Source organism: Strigops habroptila, chromosome 2 (assembly GCF_004027225.2).
Source record: "Strigops habroptila isolate Jane chromosome 2, bStrHab1.2.pri, whole genome shotgun sequence".
In the NCBI taxonomy this organism is placed as follows: Eukaryota; Metazoa; Chordata; class Aves; order Psittaciformes; family Psittacidae; genus Strigops; species Strigops habroptila.
Window position 1 is genome coordinate 95,477,027 of NC_044278.2, and position 17,670 is coordinate 95,494,696.

The following is a 17,670-nucleotide window of genomic DNA, read 5'->3' on the forward strand; positions in this document are numbered from 1 at the left end:
GGAGGAAGGGGGAGAAAATCAGGGCTCTCACAGAAGCCAGTTCAGGAAGGAACTGGTCCTACTATTTGTTCTTGCAAATATTCAACATGCAGAAATTCAACATTCAAGCCACCAAGATTTGCCCCATCAGAGAGCTTACATGAAGGACTCAAGAAAAGGAAAGGTCAGACACTGTGCATCTAAGAATGATCCCTGGCCCTTTGAGCTTTTGCCTAGAAATCCATTTCCAAGATGTCAATAACCTGAAAAGTATTTTATTGTGGAACTAGGCAAGGAAAGGAACAGTGGAGATGCACTTAGGTTTATTCCAAATCTTCTGTCACAGGCTTCCTGCACATACCTTAGTGGCACAGTTCTGAATCTATTTATGCAACCAGGTGCCTCACTACAGCAAGAGGTAATAGTTAACCCCGTTTCCAAAAGCAACGTTGGCTCTTAACACATTAGGTATCTTGAGGGGGCTGGATCCTTGGGCCTTAAAGCCTGGATTCAGAGAGACCGGTAAGAATCTGTTTTGCTGATTTGCTCACAGACCTTTATGAAACCTTACCTCAGCCACGAGCTTGATTGGTTGACAGTATACAAAGCAACATAAACACAAACTGATAACAAAGATGAGTAAGTACTACAAAAATAAACTAAGAACTCACTCAGATAAAGTTACGAAATCCACATCAACTACTAGGACCCCGTTCCTTCTATTGTTTTTGCACACAGCTGTATGCATGGCAATGCATTCCCAAGAAAAGGAAAACCAACAACAATACTCATGGAAGTCTGTATTCTCACGAACATTTGTACCTGAATAGCAGATCCTGCCATCTCTGAATGCTCTTTGTAGGCCTGGGAGTAGAACTGCTCTCAATGGGATTTAAGGGACCCAATACACACCACAAAGTTTCTCTTTGCAGGACATCTATGTTACCATATCCTGGCATGATTCTTTTGTGGAAGAGTACCTTTTCAGGCACTTCTTGACAGGTATTTCTAGCTTTATATTACCTAAGTAGGATTTTAAGCTCATTGGAATAGTACTACCTGATTTCATCTATCCCCGAAGCACCACAAACCATTTCAGTATTACAAAAATAATAACTGATCTATATGCAGCCTGTACTACGTGCCCTGTCAGTTCTATTGTGGATGCACAAATGAAGACTTCGTATCTTGCTGCCACAGTATAATCTCAAAAGCACTCAGAAAACATACAGGATTTGACAATACAAAGTTTTGCACTCAAAGAAATACAGTGTCTGAATTGTAACATTCAAAGATGAAGAAAATATTTGGGTACAATTAGTGGAAATACCACAACCATTTCATTGGGAAGCATGATTCTTATTAAAATGAATTTGCTACTAATAAACATACTGCTAAATCTTAACAGAAAGCTACTTTCTGGTGCAGCTTTTAGTACCACGTATTGCATCTCATTCCTCTGGGCAAAGATGGGACTTGGAACACACCTGGTAAAACATCTGGGTTTATTGCCAGATACCGAAGTGACGTGCTGAGAGACAGGTTAATTCACATTCTATTTCTATGGTCCATCTTCTTATCTGTGCAATGGACCCTTGCTTCTCTTATGAACGATCACCACAAAACTGACTTTCAGGTGAAAACTGTGCTCCTTTCCATTTCGATAAATAGATGGTAATAATCTTTTATTCACACACATACCCCTTATTTTATAGAGTCTCCCTCTGTCACCAGTTACAAAACCAGAAGTTTTCTGATTCTTACACAAGAGGGGTAGTTACATTGTGTGGTATTACAAATGCGTATCTCTGTTTAAGATGAAAAATGAGCAACTTTGAGCTATAAAAGCAGGCTCTTTCCATATTTTTGGTGAATTTAGCAGCTATTTTGAATATTCTACATTTATCAAAATATTTTCCATTTCAAACACGAGCCTTGAAGGAGACATCCTTCTCTGAATTTTAAAGCAAGTCTACATTAAGCTCAAGGTAGCAGCTTCTACTGTTAAATATTCTTAAACACAGCAGACTTGAAAAAAACAAGTTGTTTTCTGGATGCAAATAGATAAAGTGATAATAATATCCTTAAATACTTCCTCCTTTTCCCACAAACATGGGAAATATCATTCCACAAGAAGCACTTTCATCTCAGAAGTCTTTCATGGCAAAGAATCACTGTTGCAGGCATTGTTGAAAGGTAGCAAAAGGAAAAAGGACACATGCCTTCCCATTCCTTTTACATATCTATATCTATGTATTCATATATAATCAGTTCGAGTTTGAAGAGCTGACAAACTTGGTGACAGAAACATTATGGTATATGGCTACTAGTACAGCATCACTTCAAGGAAGAATCACAGAATGATTGAGGTTGGAAGGGGCCTCCAAAGTCATCTGGTCCAACTGCCCTGCTCAAGCAGGGCCACCTAAAGCCAGTTGTCCAAGACCATGTCCCGATGGCTTTTGAGTATCTCCAAGGATGGAGACTCCACAACCTCTCCGGCCAACCTGTGCCAGTGCTCAGTCACCCTCACAGTAGAAAAGTGTTTCCTGATATTCAGAGGGAACCTCCTGTTCCAGTTTGTGCCCATTGCCTCTGGTCCTGTCACTGGGAATCACTGAAAAGAGCCTGTCTCTGTCCTCTTTGCACCCTCCCTTCAGGTATCTATATACATTGATCAGATCCCCCTGAGCCTTCTCTTCTCTAGGATAAACAGGCGTAGCTCTCCCAGTCTCTTCATCATATGAGAGGTGCTCTGGTACCTTCACCATCTTTATTGCCTTCTCCCGACACTTCACAGAGGCATTTCAGCATGTTGACTTCCTAGAAAGGGCTTGGGGATTTCTCCATAATGGTGACTTCTACGCACTTCCTTGCTTACATCCAAGTGCTGGAAATGACCCTGCTTAAGACCTATTTTGTTGATTTCATGATCCCCTTCCATCACACCCCCCATGCCCTTTGCTCAGCTAACCTGTCACTCCATCCCTCTGTCCCTCCCCTGTCATTCTTGGTTTAAAGCTCTCCTGATGAAATCAGCCATCCTATTGGCAAAAATAGCTTTGTCCTACATAGTGAGGTGGATCACACCTCTCCCAAGCAGACACTTATGTGCAAACAAACATAGAACCCAAAACCCTGTTGCCAACACTAGTTCTGCGGCTAATTATTGGCTTGTCCTATTAGCGCCCTCCTCCTCACTCCCTCTCCCCTCACCAGCAGGACTGAAACCACCACCTGGGCTCCCATGCCCATGGCTGTATTTCCCTGGCAGTATCATTTGCGCCCACATGGAATAACAGCAGGAGGCCATAGTCAGAGGGCTGGATGAGCTTCAGTAGTTCCTCTACAGCATCCCAGATCCTGCCTTCCAGAAGGCAGCAAACCTGCCTTGATAATTGGCTGGGTTGACAGATGCATGCCCCTGTCCCCTGCAGCTGGGAGTCACCCATTACAATGGCTCGCTGTTTATTCCTGGTAAGTCTTGCATGGTTTGGGGTTAAGTGGATCATGTTCTTTGCTTGAAGGCACATCTAGCTCCTCGTCAGCACTGAGAGAAGTGAGCCTATTTTGCAGTTGTGTTAGGTGGGGCAGGAACCTTCTTGCTGCCAGAAGCCCCTAGCTTCCATCCTTCCCCTTCTCCAGAGGTTTTGTTTACCTTAATAGTGCAAGGTAGACACTGCCCCTGCTTGCAAGATGGGCTCTTAGGCTTTTTGAGCTGTTAAGTCCCAGAGAAAATCCTGCCCTTTCATATTCTCTGATGTGGTGCAGGCTGCCCACTGCCTTCTGCAACTCCTCCATTTGGCAGCACAGCTTCTCCAGGACAGCACCCCTCCTGAAGGACAGAGGGACATAATTCCTGGCCTCAGAGAGAGGTCCCAGCCACTCCCTGCCAACCAGGATTTGGAGGGCTGCATCGGCCACCTGAAGGTCAGTCTGTGTGGAAGCAGTATTGGGTTTGCATGGCAAGGTTTTGGCAGTGGCAGGCCTACAGGGGTGGCTTCTGTGAGAAGCTGCCAGAAGCTTCCCCCATGTCCAATAGAGCCAATGCTGGAGCAGTCAGTGAAGAACCCATGGGAAGGACTCACGTTGGAGAAGTTCATGTCTCCTATGGCAGAGCCCCCATGCTGGAGCAGGTGAAGAGCGTGAGGAGTCCTCCCCTGAGGAGGATGGAGCAGCAGAGATAACATGTGAAGAACTGACCATAGACCCCATTCCCTGTACCCCTGCACACAGGTACAAAATTTAGATGTTAAGCCCCGGAAGAAGGGAGGCGTGTGGAGAAGATATTTTAGGATATGGTTTTATTTCTCATTATCCTATTCTGATTTGATTGGCAATAAATTGAACTGATTTCCCCAAGTCGAGTCTGGTTTGCCCATGACTGTAACTGGTGAATGATCTCTCCCTCTCTCCTTATCTTGACCCATGAGCCTTTCATTGTATTTTCTCTTCTCTGTCCAGCTGAGGAGGGGAGCGAAAGAGTGGCTTGGGTGGGCGCCTGGTGTCCAGCCAGGGTCAGTCCACCACAGAAGCCCCTGCCCTCGCAGGGGCAACTGCTCCCATGTCTACTGGGAAAACGAAACATCTACTGGGGAAACTGAAACAAAACACAGGAATGTTTCATTTAACTTAGATTATGTATCCAACCACAGCAAAGCAGAACAGATTTCAAGAGAGATGATAAAATTGCACTCCTGAGCTGTATACCACAATGCTGACAAGGGCATCATTCCTTTCAGGTTGAAAAGTTCTATCCAACACGGTCATTTGATAGAAAGGCTAAAGGGAAGGAAAACATGGACCATGCCAAATGAAAAGACAGATGCAGAAAATGGTAAGGTGAAAGGCTTTGAGAAAGCTGTCTGTATTTGAAAATTTCAGAATCAAGTAATTTCTAAAAATATTTAAATAAAATCATTCATTTATGCAAATGCATTAACCCAGGAAGAGCAAAAACCAAAACACAAACATTCAGTATGAAGACTTTCTTTACAATAAAAATTCTTTTAGGAAGTATATTAAATACGACAAGAGGAAAAAAAAAAAAAGCATCTCATAATTTATATTCAAGGGCATCACATTTTAGAACAATGTCTTAGCCATCAATCGTTCATAAATGATTCACAAAGAAATTAAATATGCTATTCTGTAAGAGAATAATCTAACTTACAGTTGAAGAGATAAGGCTTCACTGTAACATCTCCTACCCTTCCCACCTGGCTCTTTGCATACCCAAGCTGAGTGATCTGTACTTGCTCTCCTACCAGAGTAACGCAGCGTGGTGGTCCTCAAACACACAGGCAGTGCTCAGGTTTCATTTTCAAGGTTCAACAAAAAAGTATTACTGGAGCGCGTCATTATTATTTGCGACAATAAAAGCAAATTAAAAGCTAGGAGAAATAAATAAGTTACATTTGCCTGTCTAAGACTGACGGAATGGAATCAATTATACCTTGCAAAAAAAAGTATCTATCTGCTAGTTATGCCACTGTATGATTAGTCATTGTGCACAACTGCGACACCACAACTCCAAATCACAGGCTGGACACACAGTGCTCCCTTTAAGCACATAACTTCTGGTGACAAAAACTGGGGGAAAAAATAATCAAGAGAACCATCCATCTCCATAGCTATTGTATGCGTAAGAACTATTTGCTTTACAGAGCTCCAGTTTATTCAAAATACTGAACGTAATACTGATGACAATAATTTCCTTATTATCCTTATGCATCAAGTACAAATCGGAGAAAAACCCTGCTGCAAACACTCATTTTCAACTACAAACCATTGCCAGAAATCTCATATTTGCAGCACAGTTACCTGGTGTTGCAGTGAACACATTACTTCTGCAGACCACAGTCACAAGTACTTACTTAAAATACAGATATGGTTCCTAAACATAAAGTGAAGCTTTATTTAAATTGACAAAGCTTTTGTAACAGTGCAGGGTGCAAATTTTCAGTATGAAGACATTCAGAAGATTTGCTGCTCAAAAAGGATCTTTTCAAACCCTTGTGGAGGTGTGTGATAAAATTCACTGAACTGACAATCCAGAATGGCACTGTCATCAACTGCAGAAGAGAACCAAAAGAAGGAATTAGAGAAGGAACACTTACATGTTGATCCTTTACTACACTTGTCTTACTAAATTATACACCATGCCCAAACCACGGAGAATATTCTCCAATTCATCCATTCTGCTAAATTTGCTAAACAAATTTGCTAAAGCCCTACAGACATACCCATGCAGAGCAAATCATCTCTCTTTTCTGCTGTTTTCTTTAGTCAGTAATGGTCCTTGGTGCAGTCAATGGGAATGCTACCTCTGATTACACTGTAAGCATTAGCAGGGCTTCAGGCCATTTCCTTCAAATCTTCTACTCTATTTCTCCAGAAATCTCCAGACTAAGGACACTGCTGACACACATGGCAGGGCTGTCACCTCCTCAGCTGCACATTTTTCTGTCCACTTCCTAATTCTGCTGGAGCGTCAGCTGTGCGCAACGATTTTTCTGGAGATTTACAAGATTTCAGATGTCTGCAATGGTTGGTGTCAGACCATCTGTCTTAGCATGTGATCCAAAGAGAGCTTCTTTGCTTCTTCAAGTTGGAAGTTAATTTTTTTTCACAATACCTCTCCCAGTGTTGGATCCTCTGCATAATCCGAGACAAAAGTGTTTCTACATTGAATGTAGTATATAGAAAAGGAACTGCTGAGGATTTTCAGAGCAAAGCCTTCATATATTGCATTAGCAAATGGAAATACTTAACCAGTCAGAAAAACAAGATCTCCTTCAAAGACAACTTCCTTCCAAGATGAACCTGGTACACTAGCAATATTAAATCAAAACAGAAAAGCTTCACTTCTGTATTTTGGCTTAGAATTTAGGTATCTCAGAGCCAAGGTAGGAATTTTCCCCTCCTAGGCTCAGTTAAAACTCCTAGTAGTGTATTTGTTCAGTTCTGCAGTACTTACGCAGTGTTCGCATCTCACTTCCATATATGTGCTGCTGCAGGGAGCAACCTTTAAGTCCATATTTCTGTTTTATAGTCTCAGGCTTGATACTGTGTTTGCCTGCCCAACCATGTTTCTTTTTAAAAGGTATCTGTAGTTCTGGTCTGAATTATGGATAGAATAAATGCTAGAGAAATTCTCTATGGTCAAATCCCTTCACATGATTAGAAGTAGCTCACATTAAATTAAGAACATCTACAGTTAAAGTTTATACTAAGTAAGTACCACAAAAAATTATTTGCAAGCTGCAACCGTTATAGCTACAAGTAGGGGACATGATAATTATGATGAAATTATGCCCACTTGTGGAAGACGATAGTAAGAGCCTGGCAATAAAAGGTCAGTGCATCCTCCAGGCATGGAACTTCTTCAGTCAGAGAAACAGATGATTTACAGTAGGCTAAAATGCCACCAAATGTTTCCTGAAAGCAACCTGCACCCTTCATGCTATGTAACACCACTTCCAAAATATAGGGAAGATGCAACAACGAATTACCACACAGCAACTCTCCGCCTGCTGCTCACGGAGCGTTCTGCACAAGGAGATCCTGCAGGGCAGTTACTGTCCGCCAAAGCTTTTTAGCAGCGCCATCATGTGGCTTCAGAACACATCACAATGACCACACAAAACAATTCCCACTCTTAACAACTTGGAAAGATAAAATTTCTCATGTACATTTATAGACTTCAAAGGCTCTACAACACACCTAAAGCATTTTATTCCTGCTCATAAAATTCAATATTATGAATGTATCAATAGGAACAAGACCACACTTCATTAGGAACCAACCACGAAAGCTAAAAATTATCCACATCACATGGCTAATGGTATCCTGGTGGAGGCTACTACTTAAATGAAGCTCACACAGGAATAAAGATACGCTGGAGATGGCTGTAGGTGTAACAGAGGGAATCCGAGGAGCAGTTATCGTTTGCTGGAAGTTACAAGCCACAAGTGTAGCTTTGATTACGCACTGAGTTGGGGGAAGTGCTGCCTTTCAGATGAGATGTTAAACAGAATTCTGACTACTGGGGAACTACAAAACCACCGCCAAGTTCTGGAAAAGTAAATTGTTAACACATGTCTTGGCCAAATTCCAACTTCCATAATTCATAAATTCTTTCTTAAACCGCCTTTGCAGGGATTAATTCAATATGGTATTTGTTTCGTCTTCAAACTGCTGTGCTGTATTGATGGTTGCTAGCAAAACAGCTACCACGATCTGCTCACCAATTGCTGGATTTCAAAACTGGGCATCGGTTTGGTACAGCAGCTAGGAGCTGTACCACTACACAGCAGCAGCTGTACTAGTGCTACATTAAAGTTATTACTTCCAGAAGAAAATACAAACAGCAATTTAGTATCTATTTGCATTTAACGCTGAATGCATTTATGAAGTATGTGAAATTCATAGGCATAAATATCAAGCTTCAGAGAGAAAGCGGATTAGCCCACAAGTCTACATCAGTTCGAATTTGTTGTTTTTCTTTTTTCCATCTGCTTCACAGTTTCTTCACCTGGCAATTTTCAGGCTGAGTGCAGTAACTCCCAGCCTTTTGGACCCATACCAGGGAACAGTTTGAAAATCTCTGACTTACCATAGACCACTGGATAGACAGTCCCTCGAATTCCTGAAGCTGGACAATGCATGTTCTTCCCATTTAAATATACATTTAATTCTACATGGTCGTATGTAATGCCCTAAAAGTACAGAAAATTAACAAAAATCCCATCAACAACTCTATACACGTAAGACTGCTGCTTCATTTAGCTTTCTTAGCCACAGGCAACTTTTACCACCATTATGCAAACCGCAGCATCCTAGAAAACCTCACTTGAAATTATTCCTGCAAAGGACTAGAAGTTAATAAGTGACCAGTAACATTTGTATTTGCAAATACTCAGGATTCCTTAACGCTTACTCAGTTTGGATGCAGCACAGTACTGCATACCGCATCTCACTGAGTTTACAAAACAAATTTCCGAACTATTCTTCACCTTGTTAAAGAAACATAAAATTTTCAATTATTTCAATATTAAGCAGTTTGTGGTCTTCTTGTTTATATCTCCTCATGGAAATAACTTTAGTAAAGTCCATACTTCCATATGAAAACCTCTCTCAGCACATTTGCTCTGCCAGCAGCATGGTTTCATACACAACACTATAAATATGTCAATGACAGAGCAGAAAGCAAACACTAACAAGGTAATAAATTACTTGTTAGGTAAATGACTTTTGTCACTGTTTTGGGATGGCTGAGTGCGACAATTTGTGTTGTCCCTCAGTACTTCAGAAATCTATTTTTGTGACATAAAATAAACGAAAGCTGGGGAGTTAGCAGTAATACATCAGCTACTTTTCATAGAATCACAGAACGGTTTGGGTTGGAAGGGACCTTAAAGACCACCTAGTTACAGCCCCCTTGAAGCTGGTCAACATCGGTTGACCAAATGCTGAAAACAGTCTGCAACCATCCCAAAAAACAATTTCAGAAGGGGATTAAAAGAATAACATAGTATCTGAGGGTAAAGGACAGAGGCATCACATAGCTGCTTGGGACTTCTAAAGGTGAAATTTCTAACCATGGCTACAGGACACTGATAAAACGACAGCAACAAAACACAACTCTTTGACCAAAGTCACTTAAAGATTGTTTGAGAAACCTGGAATAGTGAGGTACAAAAAAATCTTAAGATTCTGCATTTGCTCTCATTCTTAATAATTTTCCCAGTGAGCATTACTCCCCTCCCCACTGAATATCTCACCTTCCCTACAAAAGTTTGGCTAAAAATACAATTCATTCATCATCCAGGACCTATCTCTGCTCAGCTCTGTCCTTCTAATCATTAACCAGTTAGCTACAGGATCTTGAGTTTGGCTGGGCACGGTGCATAGCTCTGTAATGCATTCTAGCACATTATTTGTTCAGGAAGGTCCCATCTCAAACACCGTAGGATCCTTGTGATGGGAGTTATCCATCAGGGAGGTACTGCAACCAGACTGCAGGAGAGCATTAGAGGCTACTTTTCAAACACTGGTAAAGTCTGTCCCTCATTCAGAAATGTATCAGTGAGAACGAAGACAGCTGAAGTCCACTGATATCCAAGCTGCTGATCCATCCAAACACAATGGGAGTTTGTATCAGCACTTCCCAAACTGGGAGATGCAAGCTGAATAATTGTACTGAAATGGTCAGTCTGACCACAGAGCTGTAAATAAGAGGAATCTGGGAACATCCGGAAAGTAAATAAGCCTTAAGGAACTCACCACCACATCACCTTCCTGAGGAAGGTTGTTCGCTGGTAGTCTGTTTTTCTCCTCATTGTTATAGTAGAGAGCTCCATCATTTCTCATCACCAGGCTATGGACATCTCGACCAAGTGGAATTTGATTCAAGTTTGCTTTCTGGGTTGCAACTCCAATACCCCAAATCCCTAAAATGTGACAGTAACATGGTAAGGAAAAAAAAAACCAAACAACCCAAAAATCCACATTATTTTGAAGACTGACTGAATCAGGACAGCATAAAGAATGTGTTTTTAACTAGTGCCATGGCCTACTACTAAGTATCTCTTGGACATAACAGGACTATTGTGGGTTAGCCCTGGGAGATTAGCCCACGAAGCCACTCACTCACTTCTCCCCCACAGACCCTAATGGGATGGTGGAAGAGGGAAGGAAGACTAAAACCAAGAAAACTTTTCTTGTGGGTAAAGACAAAAATTGTTTAATAAGCGAAGAAGAAGTGGAAGAAAGAAAGAAAACAAACCAAACCAAAGCAATGCAATGGCAATCACTCACCACCTCCCATGGGCAGACCAATGCCCAGCCAATTCCCAAGCAAAAGATGGCTAACCTCCCTAAATCCTCTCCTCTCCCTTTTGTTGCTTAGCATGGCAAAACATGGCATGGAGGATCTCTTTGGTTAGTTCAGGTCATCTGCCTTGTTGTGTCCCCTCCCCATCTCTTGTGCATCCCCAATCTTATTTGCTGGAGGGTCAGAGTGAGAAACAGAGAAGGCCTTGATGCTGTGTAAACACTGCTCAGAAGTAGCTAAAACATTAGTCTGTTATCAGTATTGTTCTGGTCACAAATCTAAAACACAGCATCACAGGAGCTGCTATAAAGGAAGTTAACTCCATCCTGGCCAGACCCAGTACAAGCAGTCACAAGAGATAACCAGCATGTACCCTAAAAAAAACTCCAGAGAATTGTAATCACTTCGCTTAACTTCTATTCCCAGAAAAATATGAAAATAGACTCTGAAATTGTAGGAGGATGTAAAAAATAAATCAAACTAGCATGGATTTGTGAACAACACGACTTCCTTCTCCAGCTGGTTAGACTACTTTTAGGGAAAAAGAAAAAATTGTAAATATGATAGATCTTGATTTGGTAATGTTTTTGAAACTCATATAACATTGAAATAGTCAAGATTATGAAAACATGGTCTAGACCTTTACAGCAATATGAATGCACAACTGGTTAGAAAACTGTATTCCAGGACTACTCATCATGTCAAATCAAATCAAAAGAGATTATTCAAGTGGGGTTTGAGGTTTTGCAGTGAATGCACAAGGTCAGACACTGTTCCATATTCACATCAATGACTTGGGTAACGTGATGATGTGCTTGTTAAATGTGCTGCCTATATCAACCTGACAGGACTGCAAGCTCTTCAGAGGCCCCTCAAGTTTTAAATGATCTTGACAAATCCATAAGAGGTCTGAAGTAAGGAAAATGCATTTGCTTTTTCTGAATTATGAAGAACAGTACAAATAGTAAGTGGCACAAATACAATAGTGGCTTGGCAGGCAGCTCACGGAATGTAATACGGGGGTTATCACAGACCACATGCTGAGCGTGAGCCTGTGCCCTACTGTTGTGAAAAACTTCTGGACATATGGCATATATAAAGCCGACATACTGTATGTACAGCAGATGAAGGATGTCAGCTGGAGCAGAGCATCCATTTTAAGCATCATGCCTCAAGACAAATCAGGTCAATTAGAAATACTCTAGAAGAAACAACAAAACCAATCAAAAATGTAAAAACATCACCTATAAGGAAACAATAAAAAAACCCAACCAACCAACCTGGGGCTGTTTAATCTGAAGAAAACTAAAATGAGGCAAAAACATGAGAAAATTCGTTTCAAAAGACAAAATTGCAAAGCAATTTATTCTAATTCTTACAGGCCCAGAATTAAAAGGACAAGAGTGTGAACACGATTCAGATTACACTTCTGAAAACTTTCCAGCAGCCAGGGTGGCCTCACAGATGACCCCTAATAGACTGCTCAGGGACACTTCTGGGAATCAAAGTTTTAAGTTAAGTGATCTACAATCCTCCTGCCTTGGGGCACAAGAACAGACGAGACACAGCTCATAGGGACCAGGGGAGTTTCTTTCCTGTGTTTCTCAAGCATAAGAACATGGATATGTATCTGTGTGAATAACGACCATATGAGTAACAGCTTCAGTGGATTCTTCCCCAACTAAAATTGCCAAGTTAAGATTGATCTGGGGTTTACATACAGTTTAAAACTAAGCAACTGGTTTGACTGCAAGGTGTTTTGGACAGATTTGTGTTCATGCTGCCTGCACTCCAATCCAACTGAATGCAAACAACCCTTACCCAGAAAGTGCCAGGTTCAAGCTCCAGCTGGTACTGTAAGGCCTGTCTGTCTCTGGACTAACACTTCCCTTCTTCCCTCTCCCTATGTGCTTAGGGAAAGAACCGCTTCATTTTCACAGTGTCTGTTGTTTTTAAAAATACAGGGTAACTTTTAATGTCAGAATACAGGCAAGCCTGGAGTGCACTCTGTACTAGTGAAGTTGATTGTATTAGTAAAAGCATAACGCTTCCAAATTCCATTCACTTTCAGCTGCCTTGCACTGTATCTGTGCAAAACAAACAAAGAAACAGGGTGCTCAAAGGCTCCTCTTGATAAGGCGGTGTTGGATTAAGGGCTGCACGTTTGATTTGAAGAGCAAAGTGCAGCACAAGGAGTGTTACCCTTGCTTGGGCAAATACGGTGCATGCTAAAAGCAAACGGAGGTAGACAAATAGCTATAAATATTGCTGGATAAACTGCACTAGTTAAAAAAACCCAAAAAAACCCAACTTCATAGCTACAGTGGTTTATGTGGTTATAAGCATTTATTTACCAAAAAACATTTCTAACATCTGCTAACTGAAAAACATGCATGTAACAGCATACAGAACGACATGGTGTTTTAGTGTGCGCACTCTCTCAGTAATATACTTACCATGCTTTTTAATATTTCAGAGCCACAACAAAAAAGAGAAAGAAATTTCCCGTTACACAATGTCAACTTATAAAACTCTCCAACATTCACAAGTTCAAGGATGCAATGAGAAAGATGCATGTGCTCAGCACTGGAGATACGACCACCCGCAGGCAATCTGACATACCTTCCAAGTTTAAAGTTGGACATTTTTGCTGACTAACCTGTGGACTGGATTTTAAACTCAAAATAGCTCTTGTTCTGATGCAAAGGTGCATTGGCTAAGCAGCCTCCCGTGCCACATATTCTTCTGCCGTTTTTAACAATCACGACATCTGTTCCTGCAAGAAGAAAAACACCCGCAAAACTTCAAAACATTTTTAGAAGCCTGGAAGCAGCCCTTAAAAGCCCTACACATTGAGAACCGTTTTTGTTCTTTCTGCCCAAGTAAGAGCTTCATTAGTCTGTGAGAATTATGATGATGGGCCACACTTTGAAGTAAGAAAAGGAAGGCTGTTTATGGGCTAGTTCATCTTTCAACTAGGGTTTATTTACTTAAAATCTATACACTGCTCTAATTTCGCCTCTTGGGTTTCACGGCACCATGCTGATTACAACCTTTGCTCAGCCACATCAGAAGCATAACTTACTATTTAGTCAGAAACGGTTCACTGTGAGACCAGAGCCCTGTACCCTGTCTCTATGCACTGGAGGAAAAAAAGTCTGCAAAGAGAAAAAAGGGCACATTGGGTAGAAACGTTGGATGGAATTGCAAGGTGGTTAATTATTCTCTGAAAAAAAATCCTTTTATTAGAAACATGCCTGCCAAACAGGATCAAAAAAAAAGCCTCCTGCCAAGTTTTCCTTCTACCGTGGAACGCTTCATCTTTAGGCACTGTTGTCATGGTCAGGAATACGGGAGACAAACAAAGTTCACTGATACAAATGAATAAAACCAGGCTAATAATCGTGCTTGAGTGGTGGGCCCTGGATCGGCCACACCGGCCTCGCCCTAGCTCTGTCCCCTGCAGCTGACCCAGATCCCTTCTCTCCTCACCAACGCCCAGGCACAGCTTTGTGGACAGCTCATCCTCAGCACGTGGTACGGACCAGGCCCCCTTGGCTCATTCTGCAGGCTCACTGCTGTAACCTTCTGCTCTGAATCACCACCCCTTGTGGGATGACCAGGATCTTCAGCCCCATCAGGCTGCCTTCCCCCCTCAGGGATCCCCTCTGAGACTGAGGTGCACCCCTACATACTCATTCTGCCGATAAGCCTCAACTGAATTTAAACCAAAGTGAGACTTTTTCCTGAAAACTCCCAAATCCTTCCAAAGAAGTAGCCTCAAAGCGACTTCCGCAGCGCACTTCACTGGGAGAAGAGAGGGCGCCCGGGGCAGGGCGCATTCCCCCTCGGGCCGGTACGGTTACACCGTATTGACACAACCCCACACCACACCGCGCTCAGGCCTCCCGGGGCCAACCCTCCCTCCCGCCTGCCTCACGGGTCAGCCCCGCCGCGCCGCCGCCAGCCCTCACCCTCCGCTCTCCCTCCCGCCCCACGGCCCGTCACGGGCGGCTCAAGGGGGGCGAGGGGAGACGCGGCCCCCCCCGCTTACCCATGCGCTGCGTGTCGAGGTGCACAGCCGGCATCTCCTTCAGCGGGATGTGCCCGGCGCCGCCATCCCTGCACCAGGAGAAGCAGCACAACATGGAGGCGGCCATGACTGGCCGGACCCCACGGCCCCGCGCAGGCGCAGCAGCAGCCAGCGGGGCGGGCGGGGCAGCGCCCCTTGGCGGGCAGGAGGTAGCGGGGCGGGCGGGCGTCCCTTCCCCTCTGCCCGCCCCGGCGCGACATGGCGGGAGGCGGCGGGACATGGCGGGCCGCGGCCGCCCGGGGCAGGCTGAGCACGGGGGGCTCGTGAAATCCAGTGCGGCGTGAAAAATAAAATCCCGTTAAACCGCCATCTGTCCTCAGGAGGTGAAAATTTAAATGAAAAGGAGTGCGGAGGGAAACCCGCTGCCTGTCTGCAGCTGAGGAGCTGCGAGTAAACGTGGTGGTGGCTTGAAGTGCCTGTGCGCAGCTTCTGCGTGCAGCCACCCAAAGGACAGGTTATACATCTATATATGTATATGAAGGACAATTTATATATGTATATATGAAAGAGCAAACTGATCATGATGGGCTAATGGTGGGCATCACATCAACACACTTAATGGTGCCGGGCCACGTGGAAGGGACTCCTTCATGGAAATGTCCTGGGCAGTTATTTCTGTCTCCAAGTAACAAGAACTCCATTTATCTTCTTCGGGTTTGGTTTTGTTTTGTTATATTCCCATCCCCCTCTTTATTTTAATTCTTTCTCAGAACAGTCAAGAGAGACAGGACACCTCCACACAAAGGTTTGTGCAGCCGGGCCCAGCCACCTTGCTGTCCCAGGGTGTCTCCGCCTGCCTCCATGGCATCTGCTCCCTGTGTGTTTCCTTTTCTCCCTGTCTTCCAAACCTGTCTGGTTAGTGCGTGTTAACTCTTAACTTTTTGGGTCCCGTTTGCTTCTAGAGCACCTCCTCATTAGTTCAGAAGCTTTGGTAGAGTGTGAAACTGAACTGTAAGGACTACTGCAGGGAAAAGCCAGCATGCCAGCGTTACACTTCACAATGTTTTTGCAAAGCACGCTTTGGGACCACCGTTATGTCCCTTTCATAGAGGCAGAATGCCACTTAATTAAAAAAGCTGTAGCTTTGCTTCTGGCCTCAGGTTAATCAAGTGTTTCTTTAGCAAAAGCCCTAGAGCTGTCCCTACAGCATCCACAACAGGCGCCACAAACAGGGCTCCAACAAGTATAGCAACTAGTGGTAACACGGCTATAGAAGCCCACCTGTATCTACTTCACATTTTTATTTATCTACAGGAAAATATCCAAGAAACGTTGTGCCATAAATTGCTGATCTGGAATGTTTTGCAGATAATTTAAATACTTATATTTAAAGGTCTGTTTCCTTCCGAACCAATTTGGGATGAAACTGTTGTTTCTCATGATTTTGTGGCATTTCACCTACAAAGCTCACTTACCGTTTTATTACAGTATATAATATGATGCAGTTAATGTAACCCATGTGGTACAACGTTATCTGTCTTCAGGAGGGGAAGGGGTTAAGCGGATATTCAAAAACCCGTGTTAAAAGAAATCTTCATGGCAAAAAATATCGTATTGGTCTGGATGGGCTGTATCAGTCACACTTACCCCATTACTTGAAACATGAGGTGAAACACTGTCTTCCTCAAAATTGTGCCTAAAACCAATCTGATTTTAAGAGCAGCTTTAAAATATGCTTCCTTTCTTTTATTGGACTTACTGTTACAGCCCATAAACATTTGGGGTCAAGAGCTCACTTCCTTAAAATATCCCAAATGGGATTAGTCTTGAACTTCTAAGAAGTACATATTAGGTGGAAGCTGATGTTTATTTATTTCGTATGGAGGGCATCATGATTCTCATTGGTGGCTTGTTGTTCACATAATTAGTCCCATTTAAGTCACTGCGGGATTTTTATTGTCTGTCACACACTGCGGGTTTGTTACAGTAAATGCTGAAAGACAAATGTTAATATAGTTAAAAAAAACCCCAAACCCCAAACTTAGAAGGAGACTCAAACTGCAGATGATTCCCCATGTCATTTTTTTCTCTGAGCCCCAGAGTCCTTTCTTCCCCAAAACGAGCACTGGAATATAAACACATCTCGCCACATGAAGTCAGCATTGCCAAGTCAGTTGGACTCCAGGAGCTGGGGCTTTGGAGAGCAGCGGCTGGCTGTGCCTTCCTGCCAGTTTCCTGCTCCGCTTCTTTCTTAACTTGAGAGGCTGGTTTTACAGGTGAGCAGGCTGCAGCACTTGTGGGGTAAAGTGCGTGCCACAGCTTGGAAAAGTTGCCGGTGCTTCTTCGGAGCACACTTACTCCAGTGCTGATGTGCTCGGTGGGCAGGAAGCCTCAGAGGACCAAGGTCAGTGCAGCTCTCATCCCTGCGCCCATCCTCTCTCCCTCCAGGAGCAGAGCCCGGCTGCTGAGCACCCTGTCAGCAGCTGGTGGCACAATGAATTGTGCAGGAACAGCAGCAAAGATGTTTGGGAGGGCTCCAGCACTAGGCAAAATCAAGCAGATAATAATACTGGTCCAGTGGAAGTAAGGCAAAATTCAGCTGGTAAGAAACATGGCTTATCCATATACCTATCTTGGAGGCTGAGGTAGGCAGTTCTAGCAGGATAGTATCCTATTTGTACATGTGCTTGTCAGCCTGTTTGGAGCATATGTGAACATTGAAATTTTTACACTGCACGAAGCACAGCCCCAAGGAAATGAACATCTGGGCTCCAGTATTTAGAAGTCTAACTGTGCTTGGTAATGAAGGGTTAATTCAGCT

The 17,670-nt window shown here is 43.2% G+C and overlaps 1 protein-coding gene across 2 annotated transcripts; it reads right to left on the bottom strand.

Moving 5' to 3' along the window:
• Window positions 1–1,165: 1,165 nt before the first annotated feature.
• SPRYD7 (SPRY domain containing 7) lies at window positions 1,166–15,025 on the bottom strand. 2 transcript variants are annotated; one of them, XM_030474201.1, is made up of 5 exons: window positions 14,871–15,013; window positions 13,476–13,592; window positions 10,267–10,433; window positions 8,597–8,699; window positions 1,166–4,579 (listed from the first exon to the last, which is right to left on the bottom strand). In XM_030474201.1, the coding sequence occupies exons 1-5, from the start codon at window positions 14,974–14,976 to the stop codon at window positions 4,548–4,550; spliced, it is 525 nt and encodes a 174-aa protein (XP_030330061.1). In that variant the 5' UTR covers window positions 14,977–15,013; the 3' UTR covers window positions 1,166–4,547. The 2 variants fall into 2 exon arrangements, with proteins under 2 accessions (XP_030330061.1, XP_030330052.1); XM_030474192.1 differs by having other exon boundaries at window positions 4,267–6,053; window positions 14,871–15,025.
• Between the last annotated feature and the right edge of the window lie 2,645 nt (window positions 15,026–17,670).